At 41.4% G+C, this 20,202-nt stretch overlaps 1 protein-coding gene across 1 annotated transcript in view; it reads right to left on the reverse strand.

The window, feature by feature from the left end:
• cubn (cubilin (intrinsic factor-cobalamin receptor)) overlaps positions 1 to 20,202 on the reverse strand; it is a 303,136-nt gene that overhangs the window by 233,682 nt on the left and 49,252 nt on the right. Inside the window, exons 11-13 of the mRNA XM_043690378.2 lie at positions 17,822 to 17,946; positions 15,315 to 15,498; positions 8,301 to 8,491 (exon numbers count right to left, since the gene is read on the reverse strand). Of these exons, the coding sequence (XP_043546313.2) occupies positions 8,301 to 8,491; positions 15,315 to 15,498; positions 17,822 to 17,946 (500 nt within the window). The remainder of the gene's footprint in view (positions 1 to 8,300; positions 8,492 to 15,314; positions 15,499 to 17,821; positions 17,947 to 20,202) is intronic.

Below are 20,202 nucleotides of genomic sequence, written 5' to 3' on the forward strand. Positions count from 1 at the left end.
GATATCAAGCCATGGATGAAATATTGGACTATTCCAGGAGCTGGAGACTTTAAAAACTGGGGATCTCCTTTGCTTTCCATACCTATTCATAGAGTTACAGAGTTATAAAGTACTACAGCATGGAGACAGACCCTTTGGCCCAAACCGGTCCATGCCAACCAAAATGCCCATCCACGCTAACTCCATTTCCCTGCCCATGGCTCATATCCTTCCAATCCTTTCCTATCCATGTATTTGTCTAAATGCCTTTTAAATGTTGGTAATGTACCTGCCTCAACCACTTCCATTGGCAGCTCATTCCATATGAACACCACCTTCTGTGTAAAAAAGTTGCCCCAGGTTCTCTTTTATAATTTCCCCTCTAACCTTAAACTGATACCTTCTAGTCTTTGACTCCCCAACCCTGGGAAAAAGACTGAGTGCATTCACCCTATCCATGCCTCTCATCATCTTATACATTTCTATAAGATCTCTCTCCGTCTCTTATGCTATGAAGAAAAATATCCTAGCTTCCCCAACCTCTCCCTATAACTCAGACTATTGAGTCCAGGCAACACCATTGTAAATTTTTTTGAATTCTTTCCAGTTTGAAATCAACTCAGTGAAAGTAAATGCTGCGGATGCTGCAGATTAGAGTCAAGAACGTGGTGCTGGAAAAGCACAGCAGGTCAGGCAGCATCCAGTTTAATAAAATCCTTCCTATAGCAAGGTGACCAAAACTGAACATAATACTCCAAGTGCAACCTCACCAATGTTCTGTACAAGTGCAACATAACTTTCCAACTTCTATACTCAATGCCCTGACTAATAAAGGCCAGTGTGCCAAAAGCCTTCCTCACTGCCCTGTCTGCCTGTGACCCCACTTTCTGAGAACTGTGAACTTGAACTCCAAGATCCCTCTATCCCATTACACTCCTTAAGGCTCTACCATTCACCATGAAACTCCTACTTTGAGTTGACTTTCCAAAATGCAAAATCTCACACTTATCTATATTATCTCATTCAAGGAATGTGGGCAATACCAGAAGGGCACTTATAGTCTGTTCTGACCTTCTTCAGGTCAAGTAAAGGGATGGGCAAGACCCAGCATAGGGATTTTCAATTTCTTGTGCTTTATTCAAACCCTTCTTATGCTCTTATATAAAAAGGGTAAATGTTGCCTGGTATATAATTAGATAAGCTATTCTGTCTTTTAGATTGAAGAGTTCAGTTGCAGACAAGGCCAGTTCCTTAATTAACATTTTTTTTTTAAATTCACTCACAGGATGTGGGCATCAGTGGCTGGAACAGCATTTACTATCTGACCCTGACTGCCGTTCGGAAGGTGAACCACAGCAGTCTATTTGCTGTTTGGTCTAAATGCTGTTAGGGAGCAAATACCAGTATTTTGATCCAGCAACACTGAACAAATGGTGATATGTTTCCAAGACAGGACGGTGAGTGGCTTGGGAGAGGCAAGTGCAGGTGATGGTCTTACCACAGATCTGTTGCCCTGTCCTTCTAGGTAGAAGTGGTCATGGGTTCAGAAGATGCTGTCTTAAGAGCCTTGGTGAATTTCTGTAGTGCATTTGTAGATGGTACACTGTTGCTACTGAGCTTCTGTGATGCTTGTAGTGTTTGAGATGTGGTGCTAATCAAACGGACTGCTTTGTTCTGGACGGTGACAAGCTTGTTTAGTGTTATTGGAACTGCACCCATCCAGGCACTGTCCAAGCATTACTAAGTTAACAGTTGTTTTGTCATTATCACAAATTCTCTCCCAGTATTTTAAATGCACAAGCACTGATATACATATACCCAGTTGCAAGGGATTAGTTAAACAGCCATAGAACTGTTAGCAATTGTATCACTGTCAATCATGAGGATAAAGAACTAGTAGTGGAACAAATGAAAACTATCATTCTTAAAAAAGAGGAAAGAAAGCGAATCCTCTTGACTTCAGGAATCCAGGATTCCAGAGGTTAGTCTTTGAAAGGGCAAATTACTCAGAAACATCAACAACATGTGATGGTTGTGGAATAGGAGAGCAATCATTATCAGAGATTCAATCATGAGAGGAGCAGACAGGAGACTCTGTGGTTGCAAATGAGACTCCCAGATGGTGTGTTGCCTCCCAGGTGCCAGGGTCAGCGATGTCCCAGATTGAGTCTACAGGGTTCTTAAGGGAGAGGATGAGCAGCTAGAAATCGTAGTACACATGACATCAGTAGGGAAAGGGAGGAGGACCTGAAAAGGGAATACATGGATTGACGCTGGAAGCTAGAAGGCAGGACGAGCAGAGTAACAATATCAGGATTGCTATCGGTGCCACGTGCTAGTGAGGATAGGAATAGAGAGCGAGGGTAGATGAACACATGGCTGCAGGGCTGGTGTAGGAGGGAGGGCTTCAGATATGTGGATCACTGAGATATCTTCTTGGGAAGGTGGGATCTGTACAAGAAGGATGGGTTGCACTTGAACTGGAAGGGCAACACTATCCTGGGTGGGAGGTTTGCTCAAGCTCTTCGGGAGGGTTTAAACTAGATTGGCGGGTTAGGTGGAAATCTGAGCTATGGATCAGATGATGGAGTAGGTAGTGAACAGTCAGATACAGCATGCAGAGAGTCTCTGAGGAGGGATAGACACTTGATTGGGCAAATGTGCAGTCAGTGTAATGCATTGAAGTGTGTCTATATTAATGCAAGAAGTATCAGGAATAAGGGTGATGAACTCAGAGCATGGATCAGTACTTGGAACTATGATATTGTGGCATTAAGGAGATTTGGATATCACAAGTGCAGGAATGGTTGTTGGATGTTCCAGGGTTTAGATGTTTCAAAAGGAAAAGGGAGGAAGGTAACAGAGGTAGAGGAGTGGCATTTCTAATCAGGGATAGTATCACAGGTGCAGAAAGGGAGAGCTTCCAGGAGGGTTTATCTACAGTCATGTATTCCTGATGAAGGGCTTTTGCCCGAAACGTTGATTTTCCTGCTCCTCGGATGCTGCCTGAACTGCTGTGCTTTTCTCTTCTGCAGAATCTGGTTTCCAGCATCTGCAGTCATTGTTTTTACCTTATCTACAGAGTCAGTATGGGTGGAAGTCAGAAACAGGAAAGGAGCAGACACTTTATTCGGAGTTTTCTACAGGCCCCCCCAATAGCAACAAAGACAGGGAGGAGCAGATTGGGAGGCAGATTTTGGAAAAGTGCAGAAGTAACAGGGTTATTGTCAAGGATGACTTTAACTTCCCTAACATTGATTGGAACCTACATAGTTCAAATAGTTACGACAGTGCAGTTTTTGTCAGGTGTGTCCAGAAAGCGTTCCTGACACAATATGTAGATAGTTCAACTAAGAGGGAGGCCATATTGGATTTGGTCCTTGGCAACGAACTATGCTAGGTGTCAGATCTTGGGAAAGCATTTTGGCGATAGTGATCACAAATCCATGACTTTTACGATACTCATGGAGAGGGATAGGAGCAGACAGTATGAGAAAGTATTTAATTGGGGGAGGGGGAATTACAATCCTATCAGGCAGGAACTAGAGTGCCTAAATTGGCACTCGATGTTCTTAGGGAAATGCAACACAGAAATGTGGAGGTTGTTTAGGAAGCACCTGCTGATAGTGCAGGACAGGTTTGTCCCACTGAGGCAAGGAAGGGATGGTAGTTTGAAAGAACCTTGGGTGACAAGTGATGTGGAATATCTCGTCAAGAGGAAGAAGGGGAAGCTTACTTAAAGTTAAGGAGGCAAGGATCAGACAGGGTTTTAGAAGGTTACAAGGTAGCCAGGAAGGAAATGAAGAATGGACTTAGGAGAGTTAGAAGGTGACATGAAAAAGCCTTAGCAGGTAGGATTAAGGAAAACCCTCAGGCATTCTACACCTATGTGAGTAACAAGACGATGGCCAGAGTGAGGGTAGGGCCAATCAGGGATAGTGGAGGGAACTTGCGCCTGGAGTCAGAGGAAGTAGGAGAGGTCCTTAATGAACACTTTGCTTCAGTATTCACTATTGAGAGGGACCTTGATGGTTCTAAGTACAGTGTGAAACAGACTAATATGCTGGAACAGGTTGACGTTAGGAAGGAGGATGTGCTGAAAATTTGAAAAACCTAAGGAAAGATATATTCCTTAGGTCAGACACGATATACCCTAGGTTACTACAGGAAGCAAGGGAAGAGCTTGCTGTGGTGATGATGTTTAGTCCTCACTGTCCACTGGAGTAGTGCCTGATGATTGAAGGGTAGCAAAAGTTATTTCCTTGCTCAAGGAAGGGAATAGGGATAACCCTGGGAATTATAGATCTTATATCGGTGGTGGGCAAAATATTGGAGAGGATTCAGAGAGACAGGATTTATGATTACTTGGAAAACCATAGTTTGATTAGAGATAGTCAACATGGCTTTGGCAGGTCATGCCTCACCGCTGCCGCAGTGTATTCTACACACCCTTTGTGAGGCAGGTCATGCCTCACAAACCTTACTGAATTCTTTGAGGATGTGACAAAACATGTTGATGAAGCAGAGCAGTGGATGTGGTGTACATGAATTTTAGGTAGGCGTTTGATAAGGTTCCCCATGGTAGGCTCATTCAGAAAATAAGGAGGCAGGGAAACCTGGCTGTCTGGATACAGAATTGGCTGATCCATAGAAGACAGAGGGTGGTAGTGGGTGGAAAGTATTCAACCTGGAGCTTGGTGACTAGTGGTGTTCCACAGGGATCGGTTCTGTGACCTCTTCTCTTTGTGATCTTTATAAAAGACTTGGATGAGGAAGTGGAAGGGTGGGTTAGTAAGTTTGCCGATGACACGAAGGTTGGTGGAGTTGTGGATAGTGTGGAGGACTGTTGTAATGGGACTGACAGGATGCAGAACTAAGCTAACAAGTGGCAGATGGTGTTTAACCTGGAAAAGTGTGAAGACATTCACTTTGGAAGGTCAAATTTGAATGCAGGATGCAGGATTAAAGGCAGGAGTTTTGGCAGTGTGGAGGAACAGAGGGATCTTGGGGTCCATGTCCATAGATCCCTCAAAGTTGCCACCCAAGTTGATAGATTTATTAAGAAGGTGTATAGTATGTTGGCTTTCATTAGCGGGTGATTGAGTTTAAGAGCTTCAAGGCTATGCTGCAGCTCTACAGAGCCCTGGTTAAACCCCTTTTGGGATATTGTGTTCAGTTCTAGTTGCCTCATTATAGAGAAAGTGAGGACTGCAGATGCTGGAGGTCAGAGTCGAGAGTATGATGCTGATAAAGCACAGCCGGTCAGGCAGCTTCCAAGGAGCAGGAGAATCGATGCTTCAGGCATATGCCCTTCATAAGCACCACACTCTCAATTCTTGCTTCATTATAGGAAAGCTGTGGAAGATTTGGAGAGAGTGCAGAGGAGATTTCCCAGGATGCTGCCTGGACTGGAGGGCATGCCTTATGAAGAAAGGTTGAGGGAATTAGCGCTTTTCTCATTGGAGTGAAGAAGGATAAGAGTTGTAGAAGATGTTGAGAGGATAGATAGAGTCGACAGCCAGAGACTTTTTTCCATGGTGGAAATGTCTATCACGAGGGGGCATAGTTTTAACGTACTTGAAGGAAGGTTAATGGGAGATGTCAGAGGTATGTTCTTTACACAGAGAGTGGTGGGTGTGTGGAATGCACTGCGGCTGCGGTAGTAGAGTCAGATACATTAGGGACATTTAAGTGACTCTTCGATAGGCACATAGAAGATAGTACAATGAAGGGTATGTAGGTTAGTCTGATCTTAGAGTAGGATAAAAGGCTGGAACAACATCGAGTGCGAAAGTGCCTGTACTGTGCTGTAGTGTTCTATGTTCTCAACGTGAAAAGGATTATACATGAGCAGGGGGAACACTGACAAAAACGTTCTTTACTCTTTGTTCACAAGATCTGATGTGTTGTTGTTTGCTGAACCATAACCATTTAATGCATGTTTTTCTGAATACTTCCACTAGTTGCAAAAGGCACAGGGTTGCTGGTTCAAATATGCAAGGTCTCTTACTTAGCCAATTCAAAATCACAACTGGCAGATCTACTGAAGGAAAAATAAGCTGGCTTCCTTCAAGTTTAAGGTGGTTTACTGCAGAGAACTGAGTTTCTGGATAATAATCGATCAATAATACCACAAGGCCATCACCTACCCAAATGTTTGTGACATAGTTACCACTAGGATCAGAGAATGAGTTATAATTCTTGCATGATTGCACTCTCTGATACATAATCATGGACTTCAAGATATATGGCTCTTTTTATATCTTATCTGACAGCCTGCTGCAGGCCCCATCTGCAATTAAGAAAAGAGGCTCTCATCTTATTCCTGTGTGACTGTCAATATATTAACACAAATAAATATTGTTTTTTGTGCTAATTGATGCTTTAAAGTTGTATAACAGATGCCAAACAACTAATTATAATGAAATAGCATAAACGTCATAACATAATAAAGCAACTAATTTGTTTGAAAAACATTTTGAGACTAATAGAATACTCAGAAGCTAGCTGTACCCATAACATTTCAACCAAGGGCAGTTACACCGATATTGATGTGAAGGAGCTGGTGTTGGGCTGTGGTGGACAAAGTTAAAAATCACACACCACCAGGTCATAATCCAACAGGTTTATTTGAAAGCACTACTGCTTCCAAATAAAGCTGTTGGACTATAATCTGGTTTTGTGATTTTTAACATTATATTCATAATTTCTCTTGTGTTAAACTGCAAATTAACATTTCATTGACTTGCTGTCTTACTTCGCCAATCGCTGCACAATTTTGACTACACTTAGCACTGTCGAAAATTTGGAAACATAATAAGCTAAGGATATACATCACAGGATAGAAGAGTTGGAACTATTGGAGAATTCTTTTATTTGTACTGTAAGGGATCACTTTCCTTTTAGAAACACCACTCTAGTGGAAATAATAAAATGCATTATTCAGTAAGGATTTGGCTTTCTGGGGGGATTTATCACATCGTTTCCACAGCCAGGCTCAAAGAACATTAAAAGATTTTTAATACGCTATGCCGATTGGACATGGGTAAAACACTTCTGCAGTAAAAGATGGAATGTCTGTACCTATACTGTTCTATTCCCTGCTCAGCCCACTTCATCCAGATTCAATGGAGGGAGAGGGAGCATGTCAAACTATCATTGAGCAGAGTGTATGTAAGCCATCAAATCAAACAAAACACTAATACGCAGTCTGTAGTAATTATATCAACTAGAGTACAGTACAACTTCGATTATCCAAACGATATGGGCGGGGAGTATTTTGTTTGGATAACTCATTGTTCGGATAACTGATCTGATCATAAACAAGCGGTGATTTAAGTGCCAGTTATCGAACATGCATCGGTTATCCGGCAATGCAAGCCATAATGCCATTTAACTGATAACTGAATGCTGAGCTGCCTAGTGCCGTTTCTAGGGGACCTCGAGATCTTGTTCGGATAGTCTAAAATTTGGATAATTGAGGTTCGGACAATCAAGGTTGTACTGTATTTAAGTTGAAATCTTAAAAATGTTATCAATATATTGCTGTGATTTAATTTTGAAGCAAATTCACCGATGGTTTTCAGTCAGTCCTATCAAAACAGTCATTTTATTTAAAGAAACCTTTTATGGAATCACAAAGTATTGTTTGGCCACAGGTCAAGTCATGGAGATTTTCTGAAACACCTTCAAAGGAATAGACAGTCTTCTAATCAGATTAGATTCACGGATACAACAGCTCTGTGCCTAAAGGATAAAGTACTATAATTTTTAAAAATGCTGGTAGCTATAATGCATTTCGTTCTCTGCAGTAATCCGCCCCCAAACACAAATGTACAAACGTTAAAGTAAAGCTTGACTTCTTTTTGTGGGAAACTATGCATTTGATTACGTGGTGTCCCTCCCGGATTTGCAATGTGATTCCTACCACTGCACTATTATTTTGAGAAGCGCAGGGATCAGTAATGCTTTACCAGATGCAAACTGCATAAAGAAGCAATCAAACTTTGCTGGTCTCAAAACGACCTATTATTTTGCATGATTATTGGAATTAGTCATTTTTAAAACTGAGCTCAAGTAAGTCCTGAAAAGAATCCCACAGCAATTCTTAATCTGAGGTCAATAACAGTGAATTCACTGGCTGGTTGGTAGGAAAAGAATGTGCCTCATAAGAATGTACTCACAGTGCTCTGTTAGTACTCACATTTCATTGTTACAGCAACTGCAATTGGTTTGCTAAATTATCTATCCACATTTCAGAGCACTTATGGCTGAAAGTCTATGAAAGCATACTTGTAAAGTGTATGGGAGGCATAATTTACCTCTACGTAGACTGAAGAACAGCTGTTGTTGAATTCCAATTCCATATGTGTGAACTGGAGGTGGATGCGCTCCCCAGCGGGCTGCTGGATAATATAGACACATTGCTTGTTGCTGGGAAATGGATTGGGCCAGTTGGGGGAGGTGAGAATGCCCTTACTATCTTCATACGTTCCTCCACAGCCAGGGTCAACTATTTGTTAAGATAACAGAGCAGACAACTGTTAGTTCAACCATTTGTTCCAAAGGATTTTGACTCAACATACAGACATTTGTTGCAGCATTAGTTATTTTTATTGTCCACTGAAATAAGTGACACATGAATTCCTGAAACTCTATCCACCTCAGCATGAAACCAGAGATCTGTGTCCCAAATCTTGGGGTCCATTTTTACACCTTGGCATCAGTAGTGCCTACCATGGCTCACCTCCCTTCACCTTTCCAAACTTGGAATGGTGCCTTGGTATTGCACTCAAAATCCTTCTCAGGCTCAAATTGGCCAAGTTACAAACAAGTTTGGTAAATCTTCAGTTCTTACAGGAAACACTGTGTCACTTGAAACAGTGATATAAATAATATGTCTCTTCACTGATTCTAGGAGAAAGTGAGTACTCTAGATGCTGGAGAGTCGGAGTCAAAACATGTGTTACTGGAAAGAGCACAGCAAGTCAGGCAGCATCCAATGAGCAGGACAGTCAACATTTCAGCGTAAGCCCTTCTGCTGACTTACAGTGAATGCTCTTCTCTCATTTTCAGCATTTCTTTTGTACTGAAATGATACTTGCTGAAAATGAAAATGTCAGTTTCTATGAAGTTGATATGTGTCCAAGGAACGTTTCCTAACATATCAAGCAACAGGAAGTGAAACTAAGTTAATAAAAACCATTAGGCCAATTGTGCAAGTTCTGTTGTGTGATAGCTAGCTCCTCTTCAGGGAGGATCCTGTAAAATCAATGCCACAGGCCTCCTTCTAAATTGTCCATCAAAACTTAAACCTTGAAATAGTACCTGGTCTATTCACCTTCTCTACCTTGACTGATTTTTAAACTGTAATCAGATTCTGACCTGGACTTTTTCTTTATCAGTTCAGTTTTTTTTTACTTTACAGACATCAAGAGGGCATGGCAAGCGAGTTGCATTACACTTTAAGCAGCCAGGCCCTCACTTTGCCTTGCCTTACATTCTCCTGCACAACATTCTTCAGGCCAACACATTCTTCAGCTGCACCCAGTTGTCTCTCTCCAGGCACACCTCATACTCATCTGTGTAGTGAGCCCTCGTACTCACTCTTGCCTTCTTGCACTTATGCCTTACTGTCAAACTTCACAAATAGAGACTTTCCCTCTTCTCCACAAAAGCCATTGTAAATGCTCACACCTCTCGACCTTCCCTCCGTTCATGAGAATAAAACACACAAGCTTGGTGAGAGGGGGTGACCTGGTGTTGGGTGGGAGAGTCCAAATCCTCCAATGATAGGAGCCTTATTGGACACAGACAATGAATGTCCTCCTGCACCATGACATGGAGGCCTTGTTCCAGAAGGCTGCAAGTGCATGGAGTGGTCTGCCATTTGAACCCAGGACTCTAGAGCTCAGACACTGAACCATAATAATAGAACATAGAACATTACAGCACAGTACAGGCCCTTCGGCCCTCGATGTTGTGCCAACCTGTGGAACTAATCTGAAACCCATCTAACTTACACTATTCCATTCTCGTCCATATGCCTATCCAATGACCATTTAAATGCCCTTGAAGTTGGCGAGTCTACTACTGGTGAAGGAAGTGTGTTCCATGCCCCTACTACTCGGAGTACAGAAACTACCTCTGACATGTGTCCTATATCTAATGTAGATATCTAATAGGACATGTGTCCTATATCTATGTCCTCTCGTGCTAGCCATTACCATCTGAGGAAAAATGCTCTCACTGTCCAACCTATCTAACCCTCTGATTATCTTAAATGTCTCAATTAAGTCATCTCCCAGCCTTCTTCTCTCTAACAAAAACAGCCTCAAATCCCTCAGCCTTTCCTCGTAAGACCTTTCCTCCATACCAGGCAACATCCTAGTAAATATCCTCTGAATCCTTTCTAAAGCTTCCGCATCCTTTCCAGAATGCGATGACCAGAGCTGTATGCAATACTCCAAATGTGGCTGCACCAGAGTTTTGTACAGCTGCAGCATAATCTCTTGGTTCCGAAGCTCAATCCCTCTACCACTAAAAGCTAACACACTGTATGCCTTCTCAACAACCTTATCAACCTGGGTGGGAACTTTCAATGATCTCTGTACCTGCTCATCTACACTATCAAGAATCTTAACATTAGCCCAGTACTCTGCATTCCAGTTACTCCTTCCAAAGTGAATCACCTCACACTTGCTGCATTAAACTCCATTTGCCACCTCTCAACCCAGCTCTGCAGCTTATCTATGTCTCTGTGTAACCTACAACATCCTTCATCACTATCCACCAACTCTACTGACCTTAGTGTCAACTGCAAATTTACTGAGCCTTCCGTCAATGCCCTCATTCAGGTAATTTATAAAAATGACAAACAACAGTGAACCCAAAACAGATCCATGTGGTACCGCACTAGTAACGGAACTTCAGGATGAATATTTCCCATGAACCACCATCCTCTGTCTTCTTTCAGCTATCCAATTTCTGATTCAAATCGCTAAATCACCTTCAATCCCATGCCTCTGTATTTGTGCAATAGCTTATCGTGGGGAACCGTATCAAACACCTTACTGAAGTCCATATAAACCACATTAATTATTTTACCCTCATCCGCCTGTTTGGTTGCCTTCTCAAAGAACTCAATAAGGTTTGTGAGGCATGACCTACCCTTCACAAAACTGTGTTGACTATCCCTAATCAACTAATTGCTTTCTAGATGATTATAAATCCTATCTCTTATAACCATTTCTAACACTTTATCCACAACCAAAATAAGGCTCACTGGTCTATAATTACCAGGGTTGTCTCTACTCCCCTTCTTGAACAAAGGAACAACATTTGCTATCCTCCAGTCTTCTGGCACTATTCCTGAAGACATGACGACATAAAGATCAAAGCCAGAGGCTCAGCAATCTGCTCTCTGGCTTCCCAGAGAATCTGAGGATAAATCCCATCCAGACCAGGGGACTTATCTGTTTTCATACTTTCCAGAATTGCTTACACCTCCTCCTTGTGAACCTTAATCCCATCTAGTTTAATAGCCTGTTTCTCAATACTCTCCTCGACAACACTGTCTTTTTCCCCAATCTCCTCTGACTCCACACACAATTTCCCACTACTGTCCTAGACTGGCCCTCATCTTACTCTAGTCATTCTTTTATTCTTGATATACTGATAGAAAGCCTTAGGGTTTTCCCAGATCCTATCCACTAACGACTTCTCATGTGTCCTGGTTCTGCTTAGCTCTCTTTTAGGTCCTTCCTGGCTAACTTGTAATCTCAAGTGCCCTAACTGAGCCTTCACATCTCATCCTAACATGAGCCTTCTTCTTCCCTTTGACAAGAAATTCAACTTTCTTAGTAAACCACTTCCTCCTTGCCTAACCAGAAACACTTATCGAGGACTCGCAGTAGCTGGTCCTTGAATAAGTTTCACATTTCAATTGTGCCCATTTCCTGCAGTTTCCTTCCCAATCCCATGTACCTTAAATCTTGCCTAATCACATCGTGATTGCCTTTCCCCAGCTATAACTCTTGTCCTGTGATACATACCTATCCTTTTCCATCATTAAAGTAAACATAACTGAATTGTGGTCACTATCATCAAAGTGCTCACCTACCTCCAAATCTAACACCTGGCCGGGTTCATTACCCAGTACCAAATCTAATGCGGCCTCGCCCCTTATTGGCCTGTCTACATACTGTGTCAGAAAACCCTCCTGCATACTTTGGACAAAAACAGAACAGATATATAGCACAGAAACAGACCCTCCAGTCCAACTCATCCATCATGACCAGATTTCCTAAATTAACCTAGCCCCATTTGCCAGCCCTTGGCCCATATCCCTCTAAATCCTTCCTGTTCATGTACTCATCCTGATGCTTTTAAATGTTGTAATTGTACCAGTCTCCACCACTTCCTCCGGCAGCTCATTCACACACGCATCATCTTTTGTGTGAAAAGGTTGCCCCTTTGGTCCCTTTTAAATCTTTCCTATCTCACCCTAAACCTATGCCCTCAAGCTCTGGACTCCCTCAACCCAAGGAAAAGACCTTGTTTAGTAACCCTATCCATACCCCTCATGATTTTATAAACCTCTATAATGTCACCTCTCAGCCTCCGAAGCTACAGGGAAAATAGCCCGAGCATATTCTGCCTCTCCCTATAGCTCAAACCCTCCAACCCTGGCAACATCTTTGTAACTCTTATATGAACCCTTTCAAGTTTCACAACATCCTTCCTACAGGAGAGAGACCAGAATTGCGCACAATATTCCAAAAGTGGCCTAAACATTATCCTGTATAGCCACAACATGACCTCCCAACTCCTATATTCAATACTCTGACCAATAAAGAAAAGCATACCAAATGCCTTCTTCACTATCCTATCTACCTGTGACTCCACTTTCAAGGAGATACAAACCTGCACTCCAAGGTCTCTTTGTTCAGCAACTCTCTCCAGGACCTTACCATTAAGTGTATAAGTCCTGATTTGCTTTGTAGGTACATTCACATACTGAATCAAAACATTTTCCTGTGCACACTTAACAACTTCCTCTCCATCTAAACCTTTAACACTATGGCAGTCCCAGTCTATGTTTGGAAAGTTAAGATCCCCTACCGTTACCACCCTATTCTTATAGATAACTGAGATCTCCTTACAAACCTGTTCCTCAATTTCCCACTGACTATTGGGGTTCCATAGTACAATCCCAATAAGTTAATCATTCCTTTCTTATTTCTCAGATCCACCTGAATAACTTCCCTGGATGTATTCCCAGGAATATCTTCCCCAAGTACAGCTGTAATGTTATCCCTCATCAAAATGCCACTCCCCCTCCTCTCTTACCTCCCTTTCTGTCCTTCCTATAATACTTGTATCCTGGAACATTAAACTGCCAGTCCTGTTCACCCCTGAGCCAGGTTACTGTAATTGCTATGATATCCCAGTCCCATGTTCCTAACCATGCCCTGAGTTCATCTGCCTTCCCTGTTAGGCCTCTTGCATTGAAACAAATGCATTTTAATTTACCTCAATCTCTGCTTTGTTCCTACTTGCCCTGACTGTTTGACTTGCTCCTTTTCCCAACTGCACCAGTCTCAGACTGATCTCTATCCTCACTATCTCCCTGGGTCCCACAACCCAACCTTACTAGTTTAAACCTCCTAAGCAACTCTAGCAAATCTTCCTGCCAGTAGATTAGGTCCCTTCCAATTCAGATGCTGTCAAGCAAGCTGATCCTTTACCAGTAGACCTAGCACTGGAGGGGGTTTCATGTTCTTCCAGCTGGATCAAATGTCCTTCTCCCTATTCTCTGGAGGGGCATGCAGCTGAAGAGAAATAAGCTAGCACAGTTGTTGGTTTGCCCTACAGACCTTCACATGATGTTGCTTCTTAAGGGCTACGGGGAGAATGCGGGTAAGTGGAGTTGAAATACCCATCAGCCATGATTGAATGGTGGAGTGGACTCGATGGGCCGAATGGCCTTACTTCCGCTCCTATGTCTTATGGTCTTATGGTCTTATCTTATCCCTCATTAGAGGTGTAAGGTGGATCTCTGTGAGCTGCTCCCAGGCTCTGGTGAAGGCTGAAAACAGGGAGGTGCAGCTGAGGTGAATGAAGCTTTAGACAGATGGAAAGTCTTCAAAGCTGTTGACAACTTTATTGCTGTTCAGACAAATTTTGCTGGCCGAGGTTTATCACTCTGTCAAACTGTGGACTGCCATAGAGTGATAGCACTCTCTGAGAGAAGAGATGCTTTGAACAGCAGTCTTTCAGTTGCCAAGCCTGAACTCCTCAGTCTCACTGATCAAAGCTGCTATGTGTTGTAGTGCCAACTACCACCAGGTTGAGCTTGGGGTAGTTTGCTGCTACCCTCCATTTTGTATTTAGAGTTTAATGGCCTACTCAGTTTACAATGGTAGAGAAATAAACACTTCCGAGTCTTAACAAGAAGGTGTTCTTGCCTTAAATAAGAAGTAGGTTAAATAAGATAGCTCTCAGGCACAAGTTTCATTAGTAAGTTGGAAATTATTAATAAAAATATTGTGAGACCTGTTGGATCTCGGTCTTCACTCTTTAAGATCCTAGGATGTTCTGCTCTCCCGCACCCAAGTTCTTATGATGCCATCAGATTGAATGACAGTAAATGATACCTCCAATGATACTCTCAGAACTGTTGTTTCCTACAGCAAAAGTCTTCCTAACATGTCAGTTTCACCGAAGAAGCACGTCTTGCTGTATATTCACCAAATAACCTGGTGAGTCGGTTTATAAATCCAAACTTAAAGCTGATTTTAATGATTTTTTTAAAAAACTACAATTACTTACTTAACAGTTCCAAGGATCCCCTATTCAATGAACCTCACAACCCCACGTTCATTTTTAGGAAATCATGCATCCAAAGCTATCTTTACTTTCTTGGAAACTCTTCTCCTCTCCCCACAATGTTTCCTTCACTTCAGTATATCCAGTAGGACACAACTTTTGCACAGACAGATATGAAGGGTCTAGTACACAAAAAAAAACTGCTGAAAATCTGAAACAAAACCAGAAATTGCTGGTTCTGATGCAGACTCGAAACATTAACTCTGCTTCTCCCCACAGCTGCTGCCAGCAGGCCCTGATTTTTTTTGTAAGGCACATGTCCTAGAGCACTTTCCAGCCTTCTCTGTCCCCAGTCCACTGAGAAGATCAGTAAACCTAGACCACGACTATAATAATGTTTAAAGCATAGGAAATGCTTACTACAGAAGTTGGAACCAATTACAAAAAGAGGTCATCTCCTGGGCTCCCTCCATTCACACAGCCATCACAGATATTGATCAATTTACCTTGCTGTATTTGGCACTGCGGGCCTGTCCATTCGTTAGTGCAAGCACAAGAATAAAAATTAACACCATCAGTACAAGTTCCACCATTCTGGCAGGGGTTGCTGGCACACTCATTAATATTCTCAGTACAGTTAGTGCTGGTCCATCCTAGATCACATGTGCACACATAACCTGACACTGTGACCTGTAGAAAATTAAAAAAAAAAGTGAGGACAAAAATGTCTAATTTCTTGAGAACTGAATGCTGCTTCTTGTAATTTCTTTGCAACTTTACCGGCTCTATTGTCCTAACATCATGGTGTATGTTGCAGAACTCCTGCCACAATTGTAAACAGAGTTTCTGCTGAGCTTCTGGTGAAGTAATGGCAATGGAGCAGTACCAACTGCAAAACATTTCCTTATCCAGACACGAAGGTGGCAAAACCTCCCTCCGTGCACTACGTTACACACTAAAATTTTGTATTGTTTATTCCCATCAATTTTGTGCTTTTCTTGTCTGTGTTAAGATGATAATGAGAATTGAATGGTTCATCATTAGCAACTGAGCCCTAAAATAAGCTTCTGCTTAGAAATATGTCCCGGGGGGTGTATTTCATTTTTACCCTATAATTATCAAAACAACAGCCTAGACATACTTTGAAGATTTCTTCCACATAACTGCATGATATTCTATTTATCAGTATACCTAAAGACTTATACAAGTAGGACATCCTTTATCCAAACATCCAAAAGCCAAAAAGCTCCGAAATCCAAAAGATTTTCATGAAGTTTTATTCTCATTAACAATGTTGTTTGGCGAGCAAATAGTTAACCCAAGTCGACACCCACTCGATGTGTGTCACTCAGATGTGACATAGGGGGGTGTGACCAAGCACATTCTTACTTAGATGTCTGCTCCTCCGGTAAGATTTTTAAAAGTGTTAACAATTAAACTGGCACTATTCTGAAAACCGAAAAATTCCGAATTGCGAAAAATAGCTGATCTCAAACATTTCGGATAAAGGATCTACTACCTATATCACACATTTTAAAAATAAAATCATCTGTCATTGTAAACGTTCTTCTGCCGAAGAAATTTGTTATATTGTAGAACAACATTTTTTTTTAACCTAACGCTAGAAAAGACGGCCATTCAGGCTCAGAATACTCCTCTTCCTGTCTCCCATTTATGAGAGATGAACCTCTGTGAATGTCGTGGGAACCATATAGTGTTTGCCTCAAGCTTGCATTCTGTACAAGTTCTTTCTGTGTAAAGAGAGTAAAATATGTAGCCACCTCCAAAAACACACAAACAATTTCATACCATGACCCCATATGTACATCAATTGCATATTTTTTTTAAAACTGATAAACAGATGCATTAAAAGAAATTGTAACATTTAAACTGTTACAGAAGTAACTGGGTGCCTGCAGAAAGAATCATTTTCCTGTTTCATATCCGTGTTAAACTCTCCACATTTTATCAAATGTTTGCTTCTGTGTTTAAATGAGTTTTAGAGTCATAGAGTCATAGCGATGTACAGCATGGAAACAGACCCTTCGGTCCAACCCGTCCATGATATCCCAAACCAATCTAGTCCCACCTGCCAGCACCCAGCCTATATTACTCCCAACCCTTCCTATTCAGATACCCATCCAAATGCCTCTTAGATGTTGCAATTGTACCAGCCTCCACCACATCCTCTGGCAGCTCATTCCATACACGTACCACCCTCTGCGTGAAAAAGTTGCCCCTTAGGTCTCTTTTATATCTTTCCCCTCTCACCCTAAACCTATGCCCTCTAGCTCTGGACTCCCCAACCCCAGGGAAAAGACTTTGTCTATTAATCCTATCCAGGCCCCTCATAATTTTGTAAACCTCTATAAGGTCACCCCTCAGCCTCCAACGCTCCAGGGAAAACAGCCCCAGCCTGTTCAGCCTCTCCCTGTAGCTCAGATACTCCAACCCTGGCAACATCCTTGGAAATCTTTTCTGAACCCTTTCAAGTTTTACAACATCTTTCCGATAGGAAGGAGACCAGAACTGCACGTAATATTCCAACAGTGGCCTAACCAATGTCCTATACAGCCGCAACATGACCTCCCAACTCCTGTACTCAATACTCTGACCAATAAAGGAAAGCATACCAAATGCCTTCTTCACTAGCCTATCTACCTGCAACTCCACTTTCAAAGAGCTATAAACCTGCACTCCAAGGTCTCTTTGTTCAGCAACACTCCCTAGGACATTACCATTAAGTGTATAAGTCCTGCTAAGATTTGCTTTCCCAAAATGCAGCACCTCGCATTTATCTGAATTAAACTCCATCTGCCACTTCTCAGCCCATTAGCCCATCTGGTCAAGATCCTGTTGTAATCTGAGGTAACCCTCTTCGCTGTCCACTACACCTCCAATTTTGGTATCATCTGCAAACTTACTAACTGTACCTCTTATGCTCGCAACCAATTTTCTCCATAACATTGCTGAGGAAGATTTTGACAATTTCTTTTGCATAAGGTGAACTTACAAGACACCGCCCATTCGCACAGGGATTATCGGGTTGACAGACATCATGGAGAAGAACACAGCCATTGGGTCCAAAGCCATTCCCAACATAATCATGAGGACAAGTGCAAGTTTGAATGGTATTACCTGAGATAGAAAAACAAACAAAAATCATTTCTTAATTTTACGTTAAACCTTCATAAAATAATCAATAGTTGATTCATGGGCCACAAATAAGTTATAAACAATACAGTGCTCTGCATATTTGAGATGAATTTTGCAGATCCCAGAAGTGGATTGGCAGATTGGAGGGGTCATCAAATCGGACACTATGGCAACAGCACTATGCCTGCAACCTCTTTTATCGGAGAGGCATACAACAGATCACATTTGTCTATGTGCCAACTGAGGTCTTTAAGTGGTCAATTAATAACCACCTGAGGCTTCCTCCTGCAACTGTTGGGATCTTTCCTACTCTCATCCTCTTGCTCTGTTCGCCCAGCAAAACCACAACTCATCTTGTTCCTGGTTCCTCTTCATAGGAATTGCTGTAGTCCCAGCAGTGGTCATTACTCTAGGTGGCGCTGCTGGGACTAATGAGTCCAATGGCTGTTAAATAGCCAAGCGCAAGTGGACAGCCCCAAACTGGACTCTGTGACCCACTTAAAATTCAGTCTTTCGAGATTATTTGAGATAACAAGGGAATTCTGATACAAGTAATATTTTCAAGAGGAACAGGTCATGGATTTTGGAAAACTGGATGTCCAATAATAGTGTCAAGTTAGGAAAACCTTTGTTGAAAACAATCATCCTATCTCATTATTTCACCAATCCATGGAAAGCAGCCCATCAATTTTACTACCCACCCTGAGATCCAGTTCTCTCACAACTTTTGTTAAAGAGCAATGTGTAAAAATTCTGTAAGTGTACCAGAGACGTCATTATTTTTCTATATTTCAAAATAATATGCTCATAAAATGACTTGAGTTGAGCCATAGACTTTAAATACTGCACTGTTTTCACTGAAATGCTTGAGTGTGAATAATTTTAAAACAGGAAACCTAGAAATAAGTATTAGGTAATCATGACTACGGTTTATCTTGCAAGATATGAAAAAGTTTTATTTTCAGTCCACAAACACTATGGGAAAACAAATTCATACTCCAATCAAACTATTCATCTTATTAAAGACTATTTGCATAACAATATGTTTCTTTACACAAGGCGAGTTTTTAAACTGCAAGTTAATCAAACTCGGCAAATGACTGCATTAACTCAGCTGTCGCACTCTTGTGTCTTGAGTTAGCAGTTATGGGTTCAATTTCAACTTGAGAGACTTGAATATATAACGCAGCCTGTAACTTCAGTATACTACTATGAGCAGATGCAAGGTTATGCTGAGACTCTAAAAGTCCTTTCTGGTGGAGAGAAGTTTCATCTGAAAAAGAGCAGGCCAGATCTCCCTGGTATCCCGATCGTCCCCAACCACCATGGCCTGTGGGAACTCTGGAAATTTCAGCCTCCATCCTATAGAATGGCTTTACACTAACATGTGAGGGAGCAACACCATCAAGTCAGTATGCATTTTATGCTGCAGCTGATAATTAATATCCAACAGTTGATAATTTTCTGGTAACCCAAAGCAAGGTAGGAAGTACTATGTACGATAATACATTTATTAAAGTATTTGACAGGTACTTTAGAAACAAACAAAATTTAGACATGGAAAGGAGAACGTTTACTTAATGATCTCAATATGTGAGAGAATCAATAGAAGACTTTTTTTTAATAAAATATATTTTTATTGAAAAATAAATTTTTTAATATTACAAATACACAACAATACAATTCAAAACAATACAAAGAAAGAACACCAAAAAAATTAAAATACCAAAGCCATTCTCACGTACAAATGGAGAATATATTAAAATATATTTTAAAAACTCCAACTAACTACTTAACTAAATAAATAATAATTAACAACAAACTAATAAATAATAATACCATAGCTCAGCAAAACAAAACACTAACTCTTGAATATCGAGAGTATTACTTTTCACAAATTCATATGTTCACAGATCCCCCTCTCTGGATATTGGACTCTTAAAACACAATTGTTACAGCTATATAAAAGCCCTTATTAGTGTGGCAGACAAATCTGTGTCCAGGTACTCCAAAAAGGGCCACCATGTCTTAAAGAAATTCTCAGTCTTGTGGTGTATCATACTTGTAAGAAAATCCAAGGAGATATGCTCCATAACAATCTTCCGGCAACCCAACAGGACTGGGGGATTTCCAGACACCCAGCCCAACAAGATATTCTTTCTTGCGCAGGAAATGAATATGCTGAAAAGTAATTTCCTTTTGCACATCTACAGGGAATATACTGGGCAGGCCAAGAAG

This window comes from Chiloscyllium plagiosum, unplaced genomic scaffold (assembly GCF_037043375.1).
Source record: "Chiloscyllium plagiosum isolate Xiang-an unplaced genomic scaffold, Cpla_swu_hap1 HiC_scaffold_5, whole genome shotgun sequence".
NCBI lineage: Eukaryota > Metazoa > Chordata > Chondrichthyes > Orectolobiformes > Hemiscylliidae > Chiloscyllium > Chiloscyllium plagiosum.